The 22,874-nt window shown below is 45.1% G+C and overlaps 1 protein-coding gene across 1 annotated transcript in view; it reads right to left on the reverse strand.

Moving 5' to 3' along the window:
- Positions 1-5,088: 5,088 nt before the first annotated feature.
- The window catches only part of myo7aa (myosin VIIAa), a 70,409-nt gene continuing 52,623 nt past the window's right edge, over positions 5,089-22,874 (reverse strand). Inside the window, exons 31-49 of the mRNA XM_080772654.1 lie at positions 22,797-22,874; positions 22,351-22,518; positions 21,784-21,901; positions 21,155-21,281; positions 20,439-20,608; positions 18,500-18,690; positions 18,166-18,287; positions 17,509-17,666; positions 16,497-16,650; positions 15,067-15,222; positions 14,126-14,231; positions 12,895-13,008; positions 12,028-12,115; positions 10,539-10,645; positions 10,015-10,200; positions 8,640-8,756; positions 6,920-7,003; positions 6,520-6,639; positions 5,089-5,346 (exon numbers count right to left, since the gene is read on the reverse strand). The exon at positions 22,797-22,874 is cut by the window's right edge and continues 150 nt beyond it. Of these exons, the coding sequence (XP_080628780.1) occupies positions 5,254-5,346; positions 6,520-6,639; positions 6,920-7,003; positions 8,640-8,756; positions 10,015-10,200; positions 10,539-10,645; positions 12,028-12,115; positions 12,895-13,008; positions 14,126-14,231; positions 15,067-15,222; positions 16,497-16,650; positions 17,509-17,666; positions 18,166-18,287; positions 18,500-18,690; positions 20,439-20,608; positions 21,155-21,281; positions 21,784-21,901; positions 22,351-22,518; positions 22,797-22,874 (2,457 nt within the window). The 3' untranslated portion in view covers positions 5,089-5,253. The remainder of the gene's footprint in view (positions 5,347-6,519; positions 6,640-6,919; positions 7,004-8,639; positions 8,757-10,014; positions 10,201-10,538; positions 10,646-12,027; positions 12,116-12,894; positions 13,009-14,125; positions 14,232-15,066; positions 15,223-16,496; positions 16,651-17,508; positions 17,667-18,165; positions 18,288-18,499; positions 18,691-20,438; positions 20,609-21,154; positions 21,282-21,783; positions 21,902-22,350; positions 22,519-22,796) is intronic.

Consider the following 22,874-nt stretch of genomic DNA (forward strand, 5'->3'; position numbering starts at 1 on the left):
GAGTCGCTCTGATCAGAAAAGATTGATATCCTGGAGGAGTTGTGGAGAAATTACACAGAGCAACTCTTAAGTACTAAAGAGGCTGTGGTGGACACACGGATCGCTTTGAATGATTGGCCACAGAGAACAATTGAACCATCTCTCCACCAATCACAATCTAACATAGGTCTACTGGGCTCCACCCTTCCCTCCTCCCCAGACATGCTCCATACAAACTTCTAGAAATAAAGTATTGCCAAAGGAATCAATCTATGACAAACATTGTTTTGTTAGCATCAATATAAATGTGTACTATATGGGACATATAAAAAGGTTTCAACAATGAGTAGCTGAGTAACATTGAAGCAAATATTAACACAATATTAAAGCAGTAGTCACTGTCACTGTCAAAGCAGGAGTCTGTAATCCTAAATAACATAATGGTGCATATCTTAAAATGGACAAAGGAAACAAAGATCATCTTCACGATAATGTGCAATACAGCACCACCAAGTGGCAGGGTGGTAGTGTTAAAGTTGCAGTACCGGTATACTACAGCCATAACTAAATAAAGGATTGTAATGTAGATTATTACGATCAAAAGACTGAACAGGACGTCGGGATATGGGAATGAAGTTTCGGTCTATATAAGAAAAAAGGTGCAGGAATAGTGCAAAAATAGGAATCATTTGGCATTACTTACTTCTCATACGAATTTTCTCTCGGCTACTGCCATGGCTGCGCCTGCTAGTCTTCACATGGATCACAACAAACTAAAGAAAACCCGGCTTTTCTCACCGGATGTCCGGCCCTAGGTACAAAGCATCATGGGAAATGCAGTTTTAGGAAACGCTTAGTAATGAATACAGAATAAATAGAAATAGCAATAGCAAATCAATATACATACCGTAAATAAATCAATTATTTTTTCACTCAAAGTCCTTTTAAACTGTAAATAGTAATAATATGAAATAAACAGCTTGCAATGAAATGTCACAAAATATTAACTATAATGTAACCCAAATTAAGTTACAACAGATTGATCCATGACTGACTTTGAAAAGTAAAACATAAACCTGTTATTTTTTTTGCAAATGTCACTGCTATCCATTCTGTATGGGCCCTGCTGTCATGTGCATGTTATATCTAAACACCAGTGACCTTAAAACCTTAAAAAGGAGTAGTTCACCCACAAAAACAAATTGTGCTCTGCCCAATCGTCTCCATTTGGTTTGCTCCTACTGGAGACTCTGCTGTTCATCACAATATTGATTGATTGATTGATTGAAATCTTTATTAACAGTTTGCAGAATTACAGTACATTTCAAGCACAAACTCAATACAAAGACTGTTAACTGTGAGTGGACGACCCAATTAAGCCTTACACTTGTTTACAACAGGGTCCACATTGTTCAATTCATCAAAACATTTAGAGACAAACAAATAGACAGATAGACAGATATTGGCTTAGGAATGTGACGAAAATGTATAACCTAGCTCATTTACATGTGAAACAAACAACTTTCTATTCATGGACAAATGTGAATCGTTATTCAACCATTGAGTCATTGATGGGTGACATTATGGGCCAATCAAGTCTGTATAGAATCCTAGTTTGCAAATGATCGCTGCAATAGTTACGTCATAACACTATAGAACCAGAAAAACAAGTGCTGACTAGGCTACTGTGTTACAGACTCGATCCCATTGCAAAGGATAGTAAATTATAAAACTGAAAATCAATAAACACAGATCAGTAGCCTAGGCCTACTCCTATAAATTCCACACGACACACCTCTTTACTTTGAATGGTTATTTCAAACAAGTATACAAAGTAATAGAAAAACACACCCGTGTGAAGTGAGGGGCACTTTATCATCTTACATCAGCATGCATATATGCATGCCGATTTGCTCAGTGACGGACAAAACAAACATTAAACTCTGTTCATTGTTAATGTCATTTAATGTTTGTGTTAGTGACAAAACAAACATTAAACTCTGTTCATTGTTAATGTCATTTAATGTTTGTGTTAGTGACAAAACAAACATTAAACTCTGTTCATTGTGTCATTTAATGTTTGTGTTAGTGACAAAACAAACATTAAACTCTGTTCATTGTTAATGTCATTTAATGTTTGTGTTAGTGACAAAACAAACATTAAACTCTGTTCATTGTGTCATTTAATGTTTGTGTTAGTGACAAAACAAACATTAAACTCTGTTCATTGTTAATGTCATTTAATGTTTGTGTTAGTGACAAAACAAACATTAAACTCTGTCCATTGTTAATGTCATTTAATGTTTGTGTTAGTGACAAAACAAACATTAAACTCTGTCCATTGTCAATGGCGTTTTTAATGTTTGTGTAGACAAGACAAACATTAAGCATGGCGCATTAAGCAGGGCATTAAGTAGTTAATATACCACTTTTTTGTGCATGCTAAAGAAATAAGAATAAAATAAAATGGCAATATAAAATCAGTTAAATCACTATTATTCTATAGTGTGAAATGTTCTCCATCTAATCGTTAATCTTCACCTGGAGTATGGAGTCCAGTCAGATGATCAGATCTGATCAGACATTATCGATATCCTTGGGGAGTTGTGGAGAAATGGGTTAGGGTTAGGCATGATGATCTTCAGACACATGTAGTGAACACTAGATGGCGTCCAAACAGCGTTTCCCAGTCTGTCCATTCATTGAAACTACAAAAAAAATCATCAATAATTCATACAAAAATAATAATAATAATAATAATCAAGTTGCACTTTTATTCTAAATAAAATGAGACAATGTGAACACCGGTGTAAACTTGACAAAGTTATGTATAGCTCTGGTAAAAAACAAAGAACTAAAGAAAGAAAGAAAGAAAGAAATCAGCACATCTACAGTATATACACATTTCGAGCCATACACGTTCAAATTCGATGAAGAAAACCCCTCACTTTAATGCCATTCCTGTGTATGTTCGTTTAGCATATATACTGTACTGTAACGGCCTCCTGGATACGACACCCATGCACCCCTCAAAACCGCACCAAAAATTGCATAACGATCATCCGCTGCACGCTCCATAGAGTCCTGTAATGGCATCATTTTGCAGCGTTTATCTCGGAATTGAAGCTCAGATGAGGAGATATGAGATATGAAGCATGATTTTAGGATGTCAAACCTTCTGCGTTGCTCCAGTTTAAAGCAGATTAGCCTGTTAGAACATGTGTGAAACATGTGGATAGTGCATGTTTTTTTTTACCCATTCTGAACGGGAACCCATTTTGGTGTTAGCGTCATGTTATGCTTTAGCTATTGAAAAATAGCAGATCTACAAGCTCAAATGGAACCATTCCATTTGTACACTCTCAGAGTTAAATTACAATATACTGAACATTGGTGTCCCAGAGACAGAAATGCCATCACATAGGGGATCGTCCATAGCCTAATTCAGGTCAAACCGTGGGGGCCCTTGAAATTAAAATGGTGGAAAATCTCTTATGGGGGTCCTTGACATATATTTTCAAATGGGGGGTCCGCGGGCTAATGAGTGTCATTTTGGGGGTCCTTGACATGAAAAAGTTTGGGAACAAGTTAACCCATTTTGGGGCGGGAACCCCCTTTTGGTGTTTTAAGCATTATGTTATGCTTTAGCTGTTGAAAAATAGCAGATCTACAAGCTCGTAGCGCGGCACCGAGTGCCGCGCTACGAGCTTGTAGGTCTGCTATTTTTGAAAAATCGTGAAGATTTTGCTACTGGGAGGGTCCCTGGAACAACATATTTCCAGACGGCCAATGTCATATATATTTGGGGTCCTTGACATAAATATGTTTGAGAACGACTGACATAGAAACATGACGGAAAACTGTCCGGATTTAGAAGACATTTTTTATAAAATGTCGAAGTCAGGTCTTAAATGGGTTCACAACTGCATTAGAGGGACCTTCCTCAAGTGCATCATGACATATACAGCAGGTCGTTGGGCGGCAGGAGTGAGATGGAAGGATAAGGCAATGAAACGTATTACACAAACGTTGACAATTCATAATCTACAATCTATATTACAGATGCTGGTGATGTGAACACGACAAATCGAACATAAAAAATAACAATACATTATAGAAGCTTTATACACTTTTGTCTTTCCACACATCATTTCATAATTATTTATAAATCAGTGAAAACAAACACGCCTGGTTCTCATAGGGCCAACACACACATGACGACAAAACTAGAGTGAGACAGTTACAGTACAGTGTGCGTGCGTGCGTGTGTGTGTGTGTGTGTGTGCGCGCGCGCGTGCATGCGCGTGTAAGGGTGCGTGCGCTCTTGTGTTTGTAAACGTGCATGCGCACCCATACTGTATAAGGTAGGTGTAAGTCAATGTGTTCAATAGACCAAACAGAACATAAAAGTGTTTCATTTGTAAAATCCTACACAATAAAATCCTCTGTGTTCGTTTAACTCTACTCACGCTGATTATTATTTTATTTTGTAGTAGTAGCAGTAGTAGTTTTTTGAGCAAAGGCTCCTATCCTATATCCAGCTTTTGGTGTCACAAACGTTGTCCTACACAAACATTAAATTCCCATTGACAATGAATGGAGAATTTTACAGTATATGCCTCTAGTTCTGCCTGCTTAAAATGACAACTACAACACTAGTTGCCCAGGGAACTACGCAAGACATAATGGGTTGACGTGATGGCACTTGACGCAACCGGACGTAACATCCCATAATATGTACTGTCTATCACTGTTTAACACGTCAGAACATGTCGAACTATGCCTTTCCGACGCTTGTAAGATCTCTTCTCTGGAATAAACCCAAAGAATGTTATAACAAGACGTTTCCTCTCGGTTATTGATTTGGTCTATAATTGATCTGTCAGATATGAACCGGCACCTACAAGGTTAAATTAAAAGGTCCTTCGAGCCGGATTTCGTCCTTGGTCAGTAAATGAGAGTCAATGGGCTACAGATAATCGTCCTCGCTGGACGTTTCGTCGTCCATCTTGGCGTTGTTCCAGTAGTGGGAGGGGCCTTCGCCGGGGTCGCTGCTGATGCTGCTGGTGTGCAAACTGCCTCCTCCTCCTCCTCCCCCCCCCCCCCTTCTCCTCCTCCTCCGAGCGAGGCCTCCTCTGACAAAGAGGACGTCGCGGAGGAAAGACTGCGGCTCATCCTCCACATGTGACAGGCGAAGGTCCGCCCCCAGCTGCAGTGCTGGCCAATGGGGCGCAGGTGGCGGATGAGGTTGGCGGCCTCCTGCCAGTATGAAGTTCACTTGCTCTGGCCCCGCCCCAGGCGCTGTCTGCTCATGCTGGTCAGCATCTGGCTGATGTACGACGTGAGCAGGTCGTCCATCTTGTAGCCCTGCACACACACACACACGCGCGCACGCGCACACGCACACGCACACGCACACACACAAACACACACACACACACACACACACACACACACTGACTGACTGACTGAAAATACAGGGGCGACGTTCCACACGTCCCAAACTCCTCTCCCTTCTGGCTCCAAAACTATATGGAATGAACTTCCCTCACTGCAATCAGAACCGCAGACTCACTCCCAATCTTCTGCCATACTCTGAAAACCCACCTCTTCAGACTCCATCTTAAAGGACAACTTTTCTTTTTTCTTCACGAGAGGTTCATGAGAGATGAGTGTTCCTTTTTTAAATGTTCTGCTTTTCTTTTTTTTTTGGGCATTCGAACAAGTGGCTAATGTGGCGTCTCGATGGCAGAACCTGGGTGTGTGTACCAGTCACCGAAACGTTTGCTTTTTAATTGCACCATGAGCACAGAGCACAGCATGATAAAATGAAATAAAATATATTTTTCTAAGTCTCAGTCTAAGGAGTTTTACTTATTTGTCTATACGGTGAGCGAGTCTTTTCCTGCCAAAGTTTCCCCTGTGTGTATACCAGTCGCCACACTAAATATGTATTTTTGTTTTGACAAAAAAAAACTGCGATTTCTTTATTGTTAGACCCCAAATAAATGACATCTGGCCACAGTAGTTTTTTTCTGCGTGTCTGAAGGAACAACTCCAAACCAGGCGGTCGCCACACTGTGTTGTAGGCTCAATATGTCACTTTGTCACCTCCCCCTTCACATTCAACAGATCCTGTGATCTTGTGTGGCCAGATGTAATTGTATGGGGTCTGGTAGGACTATATAGTAAATAATAATAAAGAAATTGCCAGGACACTTTGTAAAAAATATATTTATTTAGCCACTTCGAATGCCCCCCCCCCCCCCCCTTGTCAAAATGAGCTAAAATCGCTAAAACGAAAGAAAGCAGCAAATTAAATTCACGCTCATCTTTTATTTTCTCCAATAACAACTAAAACATGAACCTTGGTTTGTCCTTTAAACCTGTAGCTTACGTATGATCCGTGATGACTATTTTTATGTATTTGACGTATTATCGTGTTTTCTTTTGTTCTTGCTTACTGTAAATGGCTCTGGGTTAAAGAGTGTCTGCTGAATGCCTTGCCTATACATTGTACATTGTAATTGTAAGTCTTACCAGTGACGTCTCACAGAGCAGCTTGCTGCCTCTCACCAGGTTGCCGATGGTGATGTGGAAGTACGTGTTCCCACTGCTCCAGTTGGAGATCTTAGTGAAGGGATGAGTGATGAGCACGTCCTGGAGACGCACACACGCGCACACACGCACACGCACACACACACACACACGCACACACACACACACACACACACACACACACACACACACACACACACACACACACACACACACACACACACACTCACTCAGTTGAATCTCTTATCCAGAGCGACTTAAAACGATTGCCAATATTGAATAATAAACACCAAGACCATATTAACCGGAACACAGTGCATGCACGCACACACGCACACACATGCACACACACGCGCGCACACACACTCACACACTAACCTACCTTGGTCTTGGGGTCGATGAGACTGACTCCATGCTTGTTGATGGCGATCAGCAGGATCTCTGGGAAGTTGGGCTCTGTGGTTTGCTGCAGGTCAAACACAACGTTGTTACGGGTGTGGGAGGGGGTCGAGTCAGAGTCGAGACCGAGTGTGGGAGGGGGTCGAGACAGAGTCGAGACCGAGTGTGGGAGGGGGTCGAGACAGAGTCGAGACCGAGTGTGGGAGGGGGTCGAGACAGAGTCAAGACCGAGTGTGGGAGGGGGTCGAGACAGAGTCGAGACCGAGTGTGGGTCGAGACAGAGTCGAGACCGAGTGTGGGAGGGGGTCGAGACAGAGTCGAGACCGAGTGTGGGAGGGGGTCGAGACAGAGTCAAGACCGAGTGTGGGAGGGGGTCGAGACAGAGTCGGGGTCGAGACAGAGTCGAGACCGAGTGTGGGAGGGGGTCGAGACAGAGTCGAGACCGAGTGTGGGAGGGGGTCGAGACAGAGTCAAGACCAAGTGTGGGAGGGGGTCGAGACAGAGTCGAGACCGAGTGTGGGAGGGGGTCGAGACAGAGTCGAGACCGAGTGTGGGAGGGGGTCGAGACAGGGTGACAGAGTCAAGACCAAGTGTGGGAGGGGGTCGAGACAGAGTCGAGACCGAGTGTGGGAGGGGGTCGAGACAGAGTCGAGACCGAGTGTGGGAGGGGGTCGAGACAGAGTCGAGACCGAGTGTGGGAGGGGGTCGAGACAGAGTCGAGACCGAGTGTGGGAGGGGGTCGAGACAGAGTCGAGACCGAGTGTGGGAGGGGGTCGAGACAGAGTCGAGACCGAGTGTGGGAGGGGGTCGAGTCAGAGTCGAGACCGAGTGTGGGAGGGGGTCGAGACAGAGTCGAGACCGAGTGTGGGAGGGGGTCGAGACAGAGTCGAGACCGAGTGTGGGAGGGGGTCGAGACAGAGTCAAGACCGAGTGTGGGAGGGGGTCGAGACAGAGTCAAGACCGAGACTAGATTATGTTTTCTTCTTTTTTTTCCTCATTTGACAGGTACAGAAAACACTGCAAGAGCAGGCAGGCGTGTCAGCTGCACTCCGTTACTTAACCCATTCTGACCGGGCACCCATTTTGGTGTTGGCATCATGTTATGCTTTAGCTATTGAAAAATAGCAGACCTACAAGCTCGTAGCGCGCCACTCGGTGGCGCGCTATGAGCTTGTAGATCTGCTATCTGCTATCTGCTATTTTTGAAAGATCGAAGAACGACTGACATTTTCACTCAGACAGACCACTTCAGTGTCCACTTTTAAAAAAACTCTTAAAAACCCACTATTATTTAATTAAAGGCTTTTAATGAGTTTGAATGAACAGTCCCAGTTTCTGCTTTTTATCTCTTATTATTTTCTTTGTATTTTGTGTTTGACAAATTTTCATTGTTGATTTTAATTGCCTGTTTGTGTATTGTATGTGAAGCACTTTGTAAACTTGTTTTTGAAAAGTGCTATACAAATAAAGTTATTATTATTATTACTATTATTAATGGCGTCACAACGTGGAAGCAAAGCGTTGCCAGTCGAGGGAGCCGCCAAGAACCACTAAATATAACACTGGCGAGTGTTAATTATTCTGGATTAACAATAACATAATACGTCGTCCAATGTCGATCTTGGGCGAACTGTGATTCTTTAAAAATGTCATCCAGTTGTTGTTTTAGGCAGAGAAAGAGTTTTTTAACGGTTCTTAATTACCTTGACCTCGAAGAAGGCGGAGCCAAACGTGGGCCATTTGAAGATGGTTTTCAGAAACAGCAGCTTAGCCTCTTCTCTGGATTTGCCAGCCTGCTTGTTGAAGTACGCTACGAGAGACTGACACACGCACACAATAGAACACACGCACACACACACACACACACACACACACACACACACACACACAATAAAAGAAAAACAAACGATAAAACATGAATCGTCGTCGCGGGGAATACACGTATAGTGCCCTCGCCCCCTGAATGAGCATCAAAACATCAAAAGCACAAACACATCTCCAGCAGCATCACCTGTTTGGTCAATGTTTCTTCATCTCGCAGGCACTGACTGTATTAACCCATTCTGTCCGGGAACCCATTTTGGTGTTGGCATCATGTTATGCTTTAAGCTATTGAAAAATAGCAGATCTACAAGCTCATAGCGCGCCACCGAGTGGCGCGCTACGAGCTTGTAGGTCTGCTATTTTTGAAAAATCGAAGAACGACTGTGACATTTTTAGAATCTGATCTCAGGTCAGAATGGGGTTAATCAGACCAGTGTGTGTCCAGTGGAAACCTCGTATGAATCTGATCTCAGGTCAGAATGGGTTAAGGGCCTTTCAAACGTGACCCTAACCTTAACTATAGGCTCCGTTAAATCACTGCCCGTTTGGAAGGACCTTTAATGTGTTTTTCTCTTTTAATGAGCTAAATAACTAAACTGCTAACTAACTATACTATCTCAGCAGCATGACTGAAAGACTAAGAGGCACAACTCCAATGAGTTCGTAATTTTCAAAAGATGTAAAAAAAAAGAACAACGCAACGAATGATGATGCATGCGCCCTTGGACTGGACGATGAGGCAAGATACAGAGTCCAACGGTTTTAATGGGAGTTTAGTAGGTAGCATGGACAGCATACAGATGCACAGGTAGTTCTATGCGTGTGTGTGGTTTCACTGTTCAATGACACACACAGGTTAAAGGTAATAAAGAACAGGAACGGGAATGTCCGTGGTGAGTTTGTATAAACTCCGACGGGAGAAAACACAGTCTCTCGGCTTCACTTTGTTTGATTACACTCCAGAGCGAGTACAAACTGTTTCCCCAGCACCTATCCTTTCCCCCTATACCTTTATTTCACGGGGTGCATACTTAGTTTAGACTAGTCATTGGTTAGGTTAGACATGGGTTGAGGTTAGGTTTAGGTGTGCTGTCCCGTGGGAGGTTAGGTTTAGGGTTTGAGATAGGTTGTAGTTGTAGGACTAATGACTGGTCTAACCCAATGACTAGTCTAAACCAAAAACTGTCCAAACTAAGTACTGCACCCACGAAACACAGCGACAGTCTTCATCCGTTCGCTGCATGGCGCCTTTACCCTTTTCCAGTCGTCGGGCGACAGCTGGCGAATCAGATCCTGCGGGACGAGCTCCCGGAGCATCTTGGGAATCGTAGGAAAGTGCGACTTGTCGTCCTCGAACTTCACGCGGTAGATGAGCGCCCCGAGCTGGAACACCTCCTCGCGGGAACACTTGTGGTAGCCGCGCAGGTACTTGGGCAGCTCCTGGTGGTTGGGAGTGGGAGTGCATGCGACAGACAGTGGTGCATGAAAAAACTTGTACTCGCATGTTTTACTTAAAGGGTAAGACCACCTTTTTGGAGGTTTGGGCTATTTTCTTACCGTATAAGTCAAAACAAGACAAAGTTTAAATATTTTATTAAAAATAAAACCGCATGAGTTTTCCTGATAAACTGTCAGAATCAGCTTTTGTTGCGTTTGTTTATGTGCTAAAATAGTGACTTTGAGAGCTGTTTCCCCGTTACAATGGAAGTCAATGAGACCATATTTCTTACTACTACTGTATGCATCTATGGAGTTAACATTACTCTAATTACTGGCACCTGGTAATAGTGGAAGATGGAGTCAGCGAACGAATCCTTTCCAGGAACGGTAGCCGTCCACAGCTTCTTCATGAAGAACACCTGGTAGGTCAGAGAGGGAACAATACCTACGGAGAGAGCCAGGGGGAGCTAGTGAGCAGTCAACTCTACACAGCCTAATTCATACGCACTTGCACTTAAGCAATATCACCCGAGTGGGTGTGCTTTACCGTCATTAATGGCACGCCTGCAGGCTGTGTTGCTTATAGCAACGAGACGATAGGACAGTTCCACAGACAGAAACGAGCTGATAGGCCAGTTCCAAAGACAGGAACGAGCTGATAGGCCAGTTCCACAGACAGGAACGAGCCGATAGGACAGTTCCACAGACAGGAACGAGCCGATAGGCCAGTTCCACAGACAGGAACGAGCCAATAGGCCAGTTCCACAGACAGGAACGAGCCGATAGGCCAGTTCCACAGACAGGAACGAGCCAATAGGCCAGTTACACAGACAGGAACGAGCCAATAGGCCAGTTCCACAGACAGGAACGAGCCAATAGGCCAGTTCCACAGACAGGAACAAGCCGATAGGCCAGTTCAACAGACAGGAATGAGCCGATAGACCAGTTCCGTAGGCAGCACCTATCGGTGTACTATGTATGTACTATTGTGATTATACAACAGTTAGCCTTAAAAAAAAACACGTCAACTCAATTTAATTATAACTAAGATATTCGCTAAAAAAAAGATCTACATTTTTAATGACAGTTGTAGCCACTACGACAGAATTTCTTTAGTTTTTTAAATGTTTTGATTAGGCGTTCCATCATGCTCGTTTGAAGCACGGCTAGATGGATTGTTTCAACCAATCAGATTGCTTCCTCGAGATGACCTGATGTATAAATAATAGGGGTGTAACGATATAGTAACTGTATCGAAATATCGATTTTAATTAAAGAAATCTTAGTATATCGAAATGTAAACAGCAAATATCGTATCGTATCTTTTGACTTTGTATCGTATCGTCAATGGAAATAATCGGTATCGAATCGTTTTGCAATGTAATGAATCAATACAAAACACTGTTTTGTGTGTTCACGCCAAGTGTTCAAATACAACGTCCATCTATTTGCCAGAGAATAACTGTGTTTATTTATATCCATAATAGTAAATCTTTCCCTTAAAAAACCTGCACTATCCACAAGTTTCACACATATTTAATTTGTAACATATGTATTTGCTACTGTATCGATTTCAAATCATTGAATCCTATCGTATCGCATCGTCATAGTGAACCAATATCGTCCATGTATCGTATCGTGGTATCGCTGTAAAATGTATCGTTACACACCATGCTTGCTGACCAGATCTGTTCTTGTTGGCAAGCAAAAGCGTTGTGTGTCACAGACACATTTTTATGGGTGCCTTACTTTTGTTTCCTACATAAAAACAAAACTATTATAATATCGTCTTTTCTTCGCTCCTATTGGCTCTCTGACGTATCCTACCGTCCTTAGCGGGCCGCGCCTTCTTGATCCAATCCGTTAGATGTCGCACAAAATCAAAGAAGAAATCTCCCTCAGGGACACTGATGACCTGCAACACACGCAGACACACAAACAAGCCATTTGAAGTCACCCCTGCTGTTTTAACACTCTTAATACGCATTTGAACGTCAAGGACTCCATGACTCCGACAGTGTACAGAGTTACAGTCTGTTACAGTCTGGACTTCAAGGACTCCATGACTTTGACAGAGTACAGAGTTAAAGTCTGTTACAGTCTGGACTTCAAGGACTCCATGACTCCGACAGAGTACAGAGTTACAGTCTGTTCACTTGGAGAAGAACCACCGCTCTGATACCCTGTTATGTTTTACAGCTAATTCTGATTTAGTCTTAGTCTTTAGAATAACACACCATTTAGTTTTAGTCCTATTTTAGTCATCTGAAATGGTTTAGTCTTAGTCTAGTCGGTGTGATATGTCCTGTTGCACAAAATGAACACTGTACCCGGGTCATTTATTCGTCATGATGACATTATAGATTCGTCATGGAAATTAAATGACGTTGTGTCATTACAATTGAATAACTTGTGTCATTGAAATGTTAATGATGTAATAACACAATGAGATAATTGGAACATCACTTGGAGGTATTTAAATGTGACTGTTAGCCAAGCTGTTTTATAGACCCTGACGAAGACTGAAAGGTCGCTGGTCATTTCTTTGTTGCCTCGCTCATCAATTAAATTGTATTTATATTTTTTCACCTAAGACGGAGTGCCTTTGCAAGTCTGCATTTTACACCTTCTGGTAATTAAGCAGTACTACTTTGGAGAGAAAAGACAACCTTTTTGTGTCTATGAACACTGTACCTTGTCTGAGATCTTGACGAAGAGGCTGAAGCCCTCGGAGGATTTGAGCAGCAGTCTGGCAGAGATGTTCTGACAGAAGTCTTTGGCCTTGGTGCTCGACTCCACCTCGAACGCCTGCATGGCACACAGAACATGTTGAGGTAGCATCAGAACATGTCAAGGTAGCATCAGAACATGTCAAGGTAGCATCAGAACATGTCAAGGTAGCATCAGAACATGTCAGGGTAGCATCAGAACATGTCAAGCTGGCATCAGAACACGTCAAGCTGGCATCAGAACATGTCAAGGTAGAATCAGAACATGTCAAGGTAGCATCAGAACATGTCAAGGTGGCATCAGAACATGTCAAGCTGGCATCAGAACATGTCAAGGTAGCATCAGAACATGTCAAGGTAGCATCAGAACATGTCAAGCTGGCATCAGAACATGTCAAGCTGGCATCAGAACATGTCAAGGTAGCATCAGAACATGTCAAGGTAGCATCAGAACATGTCAAGGTAGCATCAGAACATTTTAGGTAGCATCAGAACATGTCAAGGTAGCATCAGAACATGTCAAGGTATAGCATCAGAACATGTCAAGGTAGCATCAGAACATTTTAGGTAGCATCAGAACATGTCAAGGTAGCATCAGAACATGTCAAGCTGGCATCAGAACATGTCAAGGTAGAATCAGAACATGTCAAGGTAGAATCAGAACATGTCAAGCTGGCATCAGAACATGTCAAGGTGGCTATTGGCTATTGGTGGCTATGGCCTATTTTATTTATTTCAGTCAGATATCGAATAGATTTAACCAATATTTATCATAGAATCAGAATACAAGTGTGCATATAATACATACATGGGCAACTGGCGGCCAGGGGCCCCCACATTCACTTAACGCGGCCCGCAGGTTAATACTGATATATTATTGATTTCAGCTGTTACAATTACAGCACATGACCCACTTTAAATACGTCTTTCTATACATGTAGCTTAACTATGGAATCGTGCATTTCAAATTCGAGGCGGGCCTGCCCCAAAGTTATTAGTGCAGCCGCGCCCGGCAGCCGGTGAAAACTAGAGTTCTCAACAGGCCCACCTGTTCATTCAAACTCGAGGCGGGCCTGCCCCAAAGTTATTAGTGCAGCCGCGCCCGGCAGCCTGGCGAAAACTGAGGTCTCGCCCTCAGGAGTCTTACTGGTAGATAGATACAGATGTGGGTGTGATGCTGCATGCGTGTCTCTCACCTCGTCCGTGTCGTCGGGGAAGTAGACCTTGTGGAAGATCTGGGTGGTCTTGTGTTGGATGGCCTCCACCTCCACCAGGTGAGGAGGGTACTTCCTGGGTCCGTTCCTGTGGGCGAGGACACAGGAAAACGTTACTAGTGGGGGCGAGGACACAGGAAAACGTTACTAGTGTGGGTGAGGACACAGGAAAACGTTACTAGTGGGGGTGAGGACACAGGAAAACGTTACTAGTGGGGGCGAGGACACAGGAAAACGTTACTAGTGTGGGCGAGGACACAGGAAAACGTTACTAGTGGGGGCGAGGACACAGGAAAACGTTACTAGTGTGGGCGAGGACACAGGACAACGTTACTAGTGTGGGTGAGGACACAGGAAAATGTTACTAGTGTGGGTGAGGACACAGGAAAACGTTACTATAGTGTGGGTGTGGACACAGGAAAACGTTACTAGTGTGGGTGAGGACACAGGAAAACGTTACTAGTGGGGGCGAGGACACAGGAAAACGTTACTAGTGTGGGTGAGGACACAGGAAAACGTTACTAGTGGGGGTGAGGACACAGGAAAACGTTACTAGTGGGGGCGAGGACACAGGAAAACGTTACTAGTGGGGGTGAGGACACAGGAAAACGTTACTAGTGGGGGTGAGGACACAGGAAAACGTTACTAGTGGGGGTGAGGACACAGGAAAACGTTACTAGTGTGGGCGAGGACACAGGAAAACGTTACTAGTGGGGGTGAGGACACAGGGAAACGTTACTAGTGGGGGTGAGGACACAGGAAAACGTTACTAGTGTGGGTGTGGACACAGGAAAACGTTACTAGTGTGGGTGTGGACACAGGAAAACGTTACTAGTGTGGGCGAGGACACAGGAAAACACATCTTTTGTTTCGTGCGTTGCGTGTGTGTGTGTGTGTGTGTGTGTGTGTGTGTGTAGTCATACCGCAGTGCTTTGTGCAGTCGCAGCATGCAGTCTCCGGCCAGCGGGTGGTGTCTCTTGGACTGCAGGAAGCGCTGGACGTGTGGAAGCAGAACGTTGCTGGGAGCGAACAGACCGGTGCACAGCCACAGCAGCTCCCAGCCCTTCTCCTCAGAGTACCTGCACGCACGCACGCACGCACACACACACACACACACACACACACAATTGTTACATACTTGAAGTGGTTGAGGGGTTAGTGTACATACTTGAAGTGGTTGTCTGTGAGGGGTTAGTGTACATACTTGAAGTGGTTGTCTATGAGGGGTAAAGGTCATTACACACTGGCGAATTAGCGACGCGATGCGAATAAGCGATCTGAAAATGCGAAATATTGCATGTTGCAGTTCGCCTGCGAATCTCTGCAAAATACGACACCAGAGAGAACAAATAAAGAGCGAAAACGGTCGCATTTTCGCACATTCGCCACTGATGTGGAAGCTTGCATGGACTTCAATTGGGGGTTTTTTAAATGCGAATTATTCGCACGAATATATCGCGTCGCCAATTCGCCAGTGTGTAATGACCTTTAGTGTACATACTTGAAGTGGTTGTCTGTGAGGGGTTAGTGTACATACTTGAAGTGGTTGTCGGTGAGGGGTTAGTGTACAGTACATACTTGAAGTGGTTGTCTGTGAGGGGTTAGCGTATACATACTTGAAGTGGTTGTCTGTGAGGGGTTAGTGTACATACTTGAAGTGGTTGTCTGTGAGGGGTTAGTGTACATACTTGAAGTGGTTGTCTGTGAGGGGTTAGTGTACATACTTGAAGTGGTTGTCTGTGAGGGGTTAGTGTACATACTTGAAGTGGTTGTCGGTGAGGGGTTAGTGTACAGTACATACTTGAAGTGGTTGTCTGTGAGGGGTTAGTGTACATACTTGAAGTGGTTGTCTGTGAGGGGTTAGTGTACATACTTGAAGTGGTTGTCTGTGAGGGGTTAGTGTACATACTTGAAGTGGTTGTCTGTGAGGGGTTAGTGTACATACTTGAAGTGGTTGTCGGTGAGGGGTTAGTGTACAGTACATACTTGAAGTGGTTGTCTGTGAGGGGTTAGCGTACATACTTGAAGTGGTTGTCTGTGAGGGGTTAGTGTACATACTTGAAGTGGTTGTCTGTGAGGGGTTAGCGTACATACTTGAAGTGGTTGTCTGTGAGGGGTTAGTGTACATACTTGAAGTGGTTGTCTGTGAGGGGTTAGTGTACAGTACATACTTGAAGTGGTTGTCTGTGAGGGGTTAGCGTACATACTTGAAGTGGTTGTCTGTGAGGGGTTAGCGTATACATACTTGAAGTGGTTGTCTGTGAGGGGTTAGTGTACATACTTGAAGTGGTTGTCGGTGAGGGGTTAGTGTACATACTTGAAGTGGTTGTCTGTGAGGGGTTAGTGTACATACTTGAAGTGGTTGTCAGTGAGCTGCTTGAGGATCTGGCTGTAGATCTCGTCTTTGAGCGGCTCCGCCTTCAGAGCTCCTTCAAAGATCTGGTCGGTGAGCTCGTTGACGGTGCGCGTCCGCTTGGACGGGTAGTCGCCCATGTACTTCATCATAGGTGGGGCGCTCGTTAAGGGAGACAGCTGCGTGGGGCGTCGTTCACTGTTCATTCAATGGCCGTTGAATAAAGCAATTTTACCCGAGAGGGTATACTAATAATAGGTGCTTTATCCTTATTACTGGCACGCCTGCGTGGCTGCAGCAACGAGCCGATAGGCCAGTTCCGTAGATTATACAACAGTTACCGGTAAAGAAGGAAAAACAGGTGTATACTTCCTCTGAAAGGTGCCCTTTGTTTAAGGCAGTGTTCAGACGTGGCTCAGACGCAATTCCTCATGTTTATTTGAGAACGCTGATGCGTTTCGGCAGTAGCCTTCTTCAGAGCAGACTAAAGAGTGCAGACTTGTTTTCCATTATACAACAGTTACCCTAAGATTTTTTTTTAAATCACACCCGTGTGAAGTGAGGGGCGCTCTTATCATCGTACATCATCATGACGTAACGTGTCGATTCGCTCAGACACATAGGACGTACATTCTCATTCATTATCAATGGGAATTTAACAAAAATAGGCCTACCAATTTGCTCAGATGGGAATTTAATTTGACTTTGTGAGGGACGTAAATAGCCAATTTGCTCGTCTGCATATGGCGTAAATTCTCCATTCATTGTAAGTGGCATTTAATGTTTGTGTTAGGACAAAAATTGACACTATAGCTGAATATAGGAGGGGCTAGCGCCCTTTAAAAACACGTCAACTCAACGGCAGAGAAAACCATACAAGGCACCATCAGGAGCAATCAGGGGTTCAGAGTCTCAAGGACAATTCGACACTAAATCCCACAGGGTTGGAACTATTGTAGATCTGCTATTATTCAATAGCTAAAGTCTAAAGTATAACATAACAGAAGGATATCGATGAAGGACAGGCAGGCGTCCTGGGACAGCTCCTCGTGGTTCACCACCTTCTTCAGCAGGGCCAGTTTGATTGGCTCCCTGGTGTACGTCCACATCTTGTCCTTCCCTCGGTTCTTAGTGATCATCACCCTGCTCAACGTGTGCTTGGGAGGGGGTCTGGAGAGAGAGAGAGAGAGGGAGAGGGAGAGGGAGAGGGAGAGGGAGAGGGAGAGGGAGAGGGGGAGGGAGAGGGGGAGGGAGAGAGAGGGAGAGGGAGAGGGAGAGGGAGAGGGAGAGGGAGAGGGAGAGGGAGAGGGAGAGGGAGAGGGAGGGGGAGAGGGAGAGGGAGAGGGAGAGAGAGGGAGAGGGAGAGGGAGAGGGAGAGGGAGAGGGAGAGGGAGAGATTCTTTCACCAACGCATTTAGAGTAGTCGTGTAATCGTGCATGCGTGTGCTTTGCCTGCATGTGTTTCGTGCATTGCGTGAGCTGCGTGCGTGGTGTGCACTGCGTGCATGCGCACTGTGTGCATGCACTGCGTGAGTGTGTGGCGTGCATTGCGTGTATGCATGCGTGTGTGCGTTTCGTACATGCGTTTCATTCATGAGTTTTGTGCGTTGCGTGTGTGTGTTAATATCAGTATTCTGATATTAACCTGGTTTGATCATGGCGTGTGTACCTGAAGTAGTCGTAGGAGAACTCCTCCAGGGTGTAGGGCTTCACCCTGTCCTCGCTCTCCGGCAGCACCAGGGTGGACATGCGGACCTCCTGCCTCTGGTCTGGAGTCATGGTCACCAGGGCCTGAGGGGGAGGGGGAGAGAGAGGAGACATGGAACGATGAGCTATACCGTATGATCCTGCATGTGTCCAACAGCTGTCTCTTGATTAACACTGGAGCCAGATCGACATATCTCAGGAAACCTTTTTCTGTGTGTGTGTGTGTGTGTGTGTGTGTGTGTGTGTGTGTGTGTGTGTGTGTGTGCGTGTGTGTGTGCGTGCACGTGCATGCTCACCACCACGTCAGGCTGCGGTCGGGTCACGGTGGGCAGCACGTAGACGCAGTCGGCCGGGAAGTCTCCCCTCTGATTGGTCCGCTCGTTGATGCCGTGCGCCCAACCAGAGGTGAGCACCTGCTCGCCGCTCTCCTGGTCCAATAGGATCAGGTCTCCCTTCTGGAAGCTCAGGAACGTCGACTCCTCCCCCGCTGGGAGGGAGAGGCGGGAAGAAAGGAAGAAAGGAAGAAAGAAAGAAAGAAAGAAAGAAAGAAAGAAAGAAAGAAAGAAAGTGGCGGAAAGACAGTAGTGGAAAAAAAAGTACTTGCATGTTTTTACTCAAGTATATGTATCAATACTGCAATGTAGAAATACTAGCATTGCAAGTAAAAGTCCAGAATTCAAAATGTATGTATTACCATGGTTTTGTTTTGTTCTTGCTTACTGTAAATAGCTCTGGATTAAGAGTGTCTGCTAAATGCCTAAATTGTTATGTAAAAATTAAAATACAAGCATAAATAAATGAAGTTTGAACTAGCACAAAGTATGTGGAAGTAGTTAGATGCCCTACTAAACTGAATACCGTAAATATATGCAAATCCAACAATAACCACATTATAAAAGCACTTAACAACACTCCTCTGAGTATTTGTGTTCATATATATCTTCTTCCCAAAGGGATTTTCAAACTAGGAAGGGTATGGCCTGGTCAGCCTGCAATGACACGCATAAGATCTGGTCATACCAGCTTAGTAAGATGTTAAAAGTAAAAATATTTAGGACGACTCTAGAGAAACGGTTGGATGGCACTTACACCCGCCTTCTAATGAGAACGCAAAATCTGTCTTGGAAGAGCCACCCATCGACTAATCTAATATACGGAAACCTTCCCTGTGTTTCTTCACTGGTCCGATCCAGAAGAGCGCAGTTTGCTGGCCACTGCTACAGAGCTGACAATGAGGTTACATCTTCCCTTCTTCTCTGGAGTCCTGCCTCAAAGCAGACCAGAGGTAGAAAACTGTCGTTCCCTGATGTCATCGCTATAGAGCGTCGTAGTCCCGCCCCCTTTCATGACGAAGCCAGGCCCAGGAAATGAATCTCAATGCATTTTTCCCATAGACATTTCAAAACGTATTTATTTAAAGACCTTCTAAGCGTCGTACGAAGCCAACTCTTGTCGTGACAAATCATGACAACACACACAACATAATGTGACCAAACAAATAATCACAAAGAAGAAAAACAACAAAAAAGTGTTAAAACCTGCCGTTTTTTTCTACTTTCTAATTCTGTGTTTGGCCCGAGAAATTGTGTTTGTTGTCATGATTTGTCACGACAAGAGTTGGCTTTGTCCGCGGCGTAAACGTCTTTAAATAAATACTTTCTGAAAAGTCTATGAGGAAAATGAACGGGGGATTTATTTTCCGGGTCTCTCGAGGGGGCGGGACTGCGACGCTCTATAGGGACACATGCATCAGTAATCAGGAACTGGGGATGGCAATGAAGGACCGGAAAGTCTGGCGTGGTACATAAGACTGTAAAGAAATATGGACAAAGCGTTCTCCGGGTCTGATATGGACGTAAGATGAAGCCAGTCAGTCCTTGAATTGTAAATCTTTCTAGATCCGTTTGGGCCCAGCTGGCCATTTTCTGGGCCCAATGACAGCGCCACAACAGGCCAAGTCCTGATTTCCTTAGTGGCTTCACAAAATATCTGTCTGACTGCCCCCCTGGCGTGGTATTGTGAAATCCATGATCTCGACTGCGGTCGAAAAATGATGATGATAGATGCCCTAAAGAAGTGGTTGTAGAGAACGAGTGTCTGCTCGCTGGAGTGAGCCCACAATGAAAGCTCTCTGAACCCAAATGGTTTTGACCGGATGTGTCGACGCCATGACGCAAAGGCACAGCGCGGCAGACCACAGTGGGCGGACGGACGGACGGACGGACGGGGGCTTACCGGGGTTGGGGTTGTCCTGCAGCGCCACCACGAACTTTGACCTCTTCCTCAGGCCTTCCAGGAAGGTCACCACGAGGTCGCGGATGTCCTCGGCGTTGTTGGACGTGAAGGTGTACTCCTCTCCTTTTATGGTCGTCAGCGTGAAGCTCTGACCCTGTAGCTTACCCCCTCTGAGTGGGAGAGAGAGAGAGAGAGAGAGAGAGAGAGAGAGTTATGATAGATATAGACCAGGGGTGGGCAACTTTGACGATGGAGAGGAGAGGATATTTCCATATTCACTGCAGAGGGGCCACGTTGCATGAATGTCATAGCAAAAATAGCCGATGCGGAGCGTTTTGAATTTGTAGATCGGCTAGTTTTTATGTTTTGGGTGAATACAATAACATTCGCGGGACCTGTATTACATAGTGATTATTCACTTCCTGACTCTGGGTTTCCGAGTGAAACGTCTTTCAAAGTAAAGGTGTTCCCACCTCCAGGCGGTCCTGGAGTACACAATTCAGCCACCAGATGGGGGTGTTGGCAGTAAATGAGTTGGTTGTGAGGGGCAGCTTTTTGCTGCTCGCGTACTACAACTCCCAGCATGCCTCTCACCTGCTGCTGGAGACCACAGTGATTTACATATAACTACTACAACTCCCAGCATGCCTCTCACCTGCTGCTGGAGACCACAGTGATTTACATAGAACTACTACAACTCCCAGCATGCCTCTCACCTGCTGCTGGAGACCGCAGTGATCTCTGGGAAGGAGAGTTCCAGGAGGACCTGCTCCTGCTCGTCCACAAAGTAGACTCCGGTCCAGTTGACCGCAACGATCACGTCGTTCTTGGGCAGGCTTGGACCTGCAGGTGTCGCCAGAGAGACAAGGACAAGACATTACTAGCCACATTACTAGCCACAAAATGTGGCACCAATCTTTGAACATATATTCTTTCAAACGAAGGTTTTTAACTAAAATTGCTTGCTTCTGGGTGGGGAGGTCCCTGGAACTACATATTTTCAGATGGGGGTCGGCGGCCAAATACATATATTTCTGGGGGTCATTGACATGAAATATTGAGAACCACTGACATAGAAACATGGGGTTTTTCAGAAATTCAGGATTTAGAAGTCTAAATGGGTTAAGCATTATGTTATGCTTTAGCTATTGAAAAATAGCAGATCTACAAGCTCATAGCGCGGCAACTATTTTAGTCTGCTATTTTCTGAAAAATCGTGAAAATGTGGCACAAATCTTTGAATATTATATTCTTTCAGAGCCGTATAGGTCTAAATTGGGTTAACACCATATCGCCCACAGCCCTCCTCCTCCTCCTCCGAACGAACGAACGAACGAACGCTGACCTGAGAACTTGAAGGCCTCGTAGAAGCGCGAGAAGAGCAGCGGCCACTTGTAGCGGGCGAAGTCCACCACCTCCTCCTTCACCTTCTGGGGGTCAAATCTCTTCTGAGCGTAGATGCCCTGGTGGACACACAACACATCCGGACGGCAAGGAGAATTCGTTTTTTTTTTTAAAGAGAGAAAACTAGCAAAATAACCTAAAATAAAACAAAAAAACGTTTTCGTTAACTGAACTAAAAAAAAAGAGTTAATCCATTCTGAACGGGAACCCATTTTGGTGTTAGCATTATGTTATGCTTTAGCTATTGAAAAATAGCAGATCTACAAGCTCGTAGCGCGCCCTTGTAGGTCTGCTATTTTTGAAAAATCGAAGAACGACTGATATTTTTAGAATCTGATCTCAGGTCAGAATGGGTTAATCAGACCAGTGTGAGTCCAGTGGAAACCTCGTATGAATCTGATCTCAGGTCAGAATGGGAGGATGGGTTAAAGGGAAGACCCCCGCTCTGACCCACGCTCTATACGGCCTATAAAGCGACAGGCGGCCTGCCCGGGTGTACAGTATATACCTTCTTGTGGGCGGCCATGATGAAGTGGGCCCACTTCTCCACCGTCTTGGCGGTGCCGATCTCGCGGTCGGGGACGTAGGACGGGATGAGGCTGAGCAGACGCTCCAGCAGGATCTCAGCGCCGTAGTCCACGTAGTACTGCTGAGAGGCTAGCTCCGCCAGGTCATCCTGGATGGGAGGGGAGGGGAGAGAGTCAGATAGACGTAGTACTGCTGAGAGGCTAGCTCTGCCAGGTCTGGTACTGGATCTCTTGTCCACTAAATTTGACTGAGGGACTGCCATTGTATTTTTGGGAGTGCATTTCATAGTTTTGGAGCCAGAAGGAAGAGAAGAAGTCTCACCTCCCCTGGACTCACCCTGTCGCAGCTATACTCTCCGAACTTCACCGTCCCTGGACTCACCCTGTCGCAGCTATACTCTCCAAACTTCACCCAACCTGGACTCACCCTGTCGCATCGGTACTCTCCGAACTTGACCCCGCGTACGATCTGCTGGTAGATGAGGTTGGTGGCCACCATGTCGTC

Source organism: Protomyctophum bolini (genome assembly GCF_963924005.1).
Source record: "Protomyctophum bolini genome assembly, chromosome: 9".
Taxonomy (NCBI): domain Eukaryota; kingdom Metazoa; phylum Chordata; class Actinopteri; order Myctophiformes; family Myctophidae; genus Protomyctophum; species Protomyctophum bolini.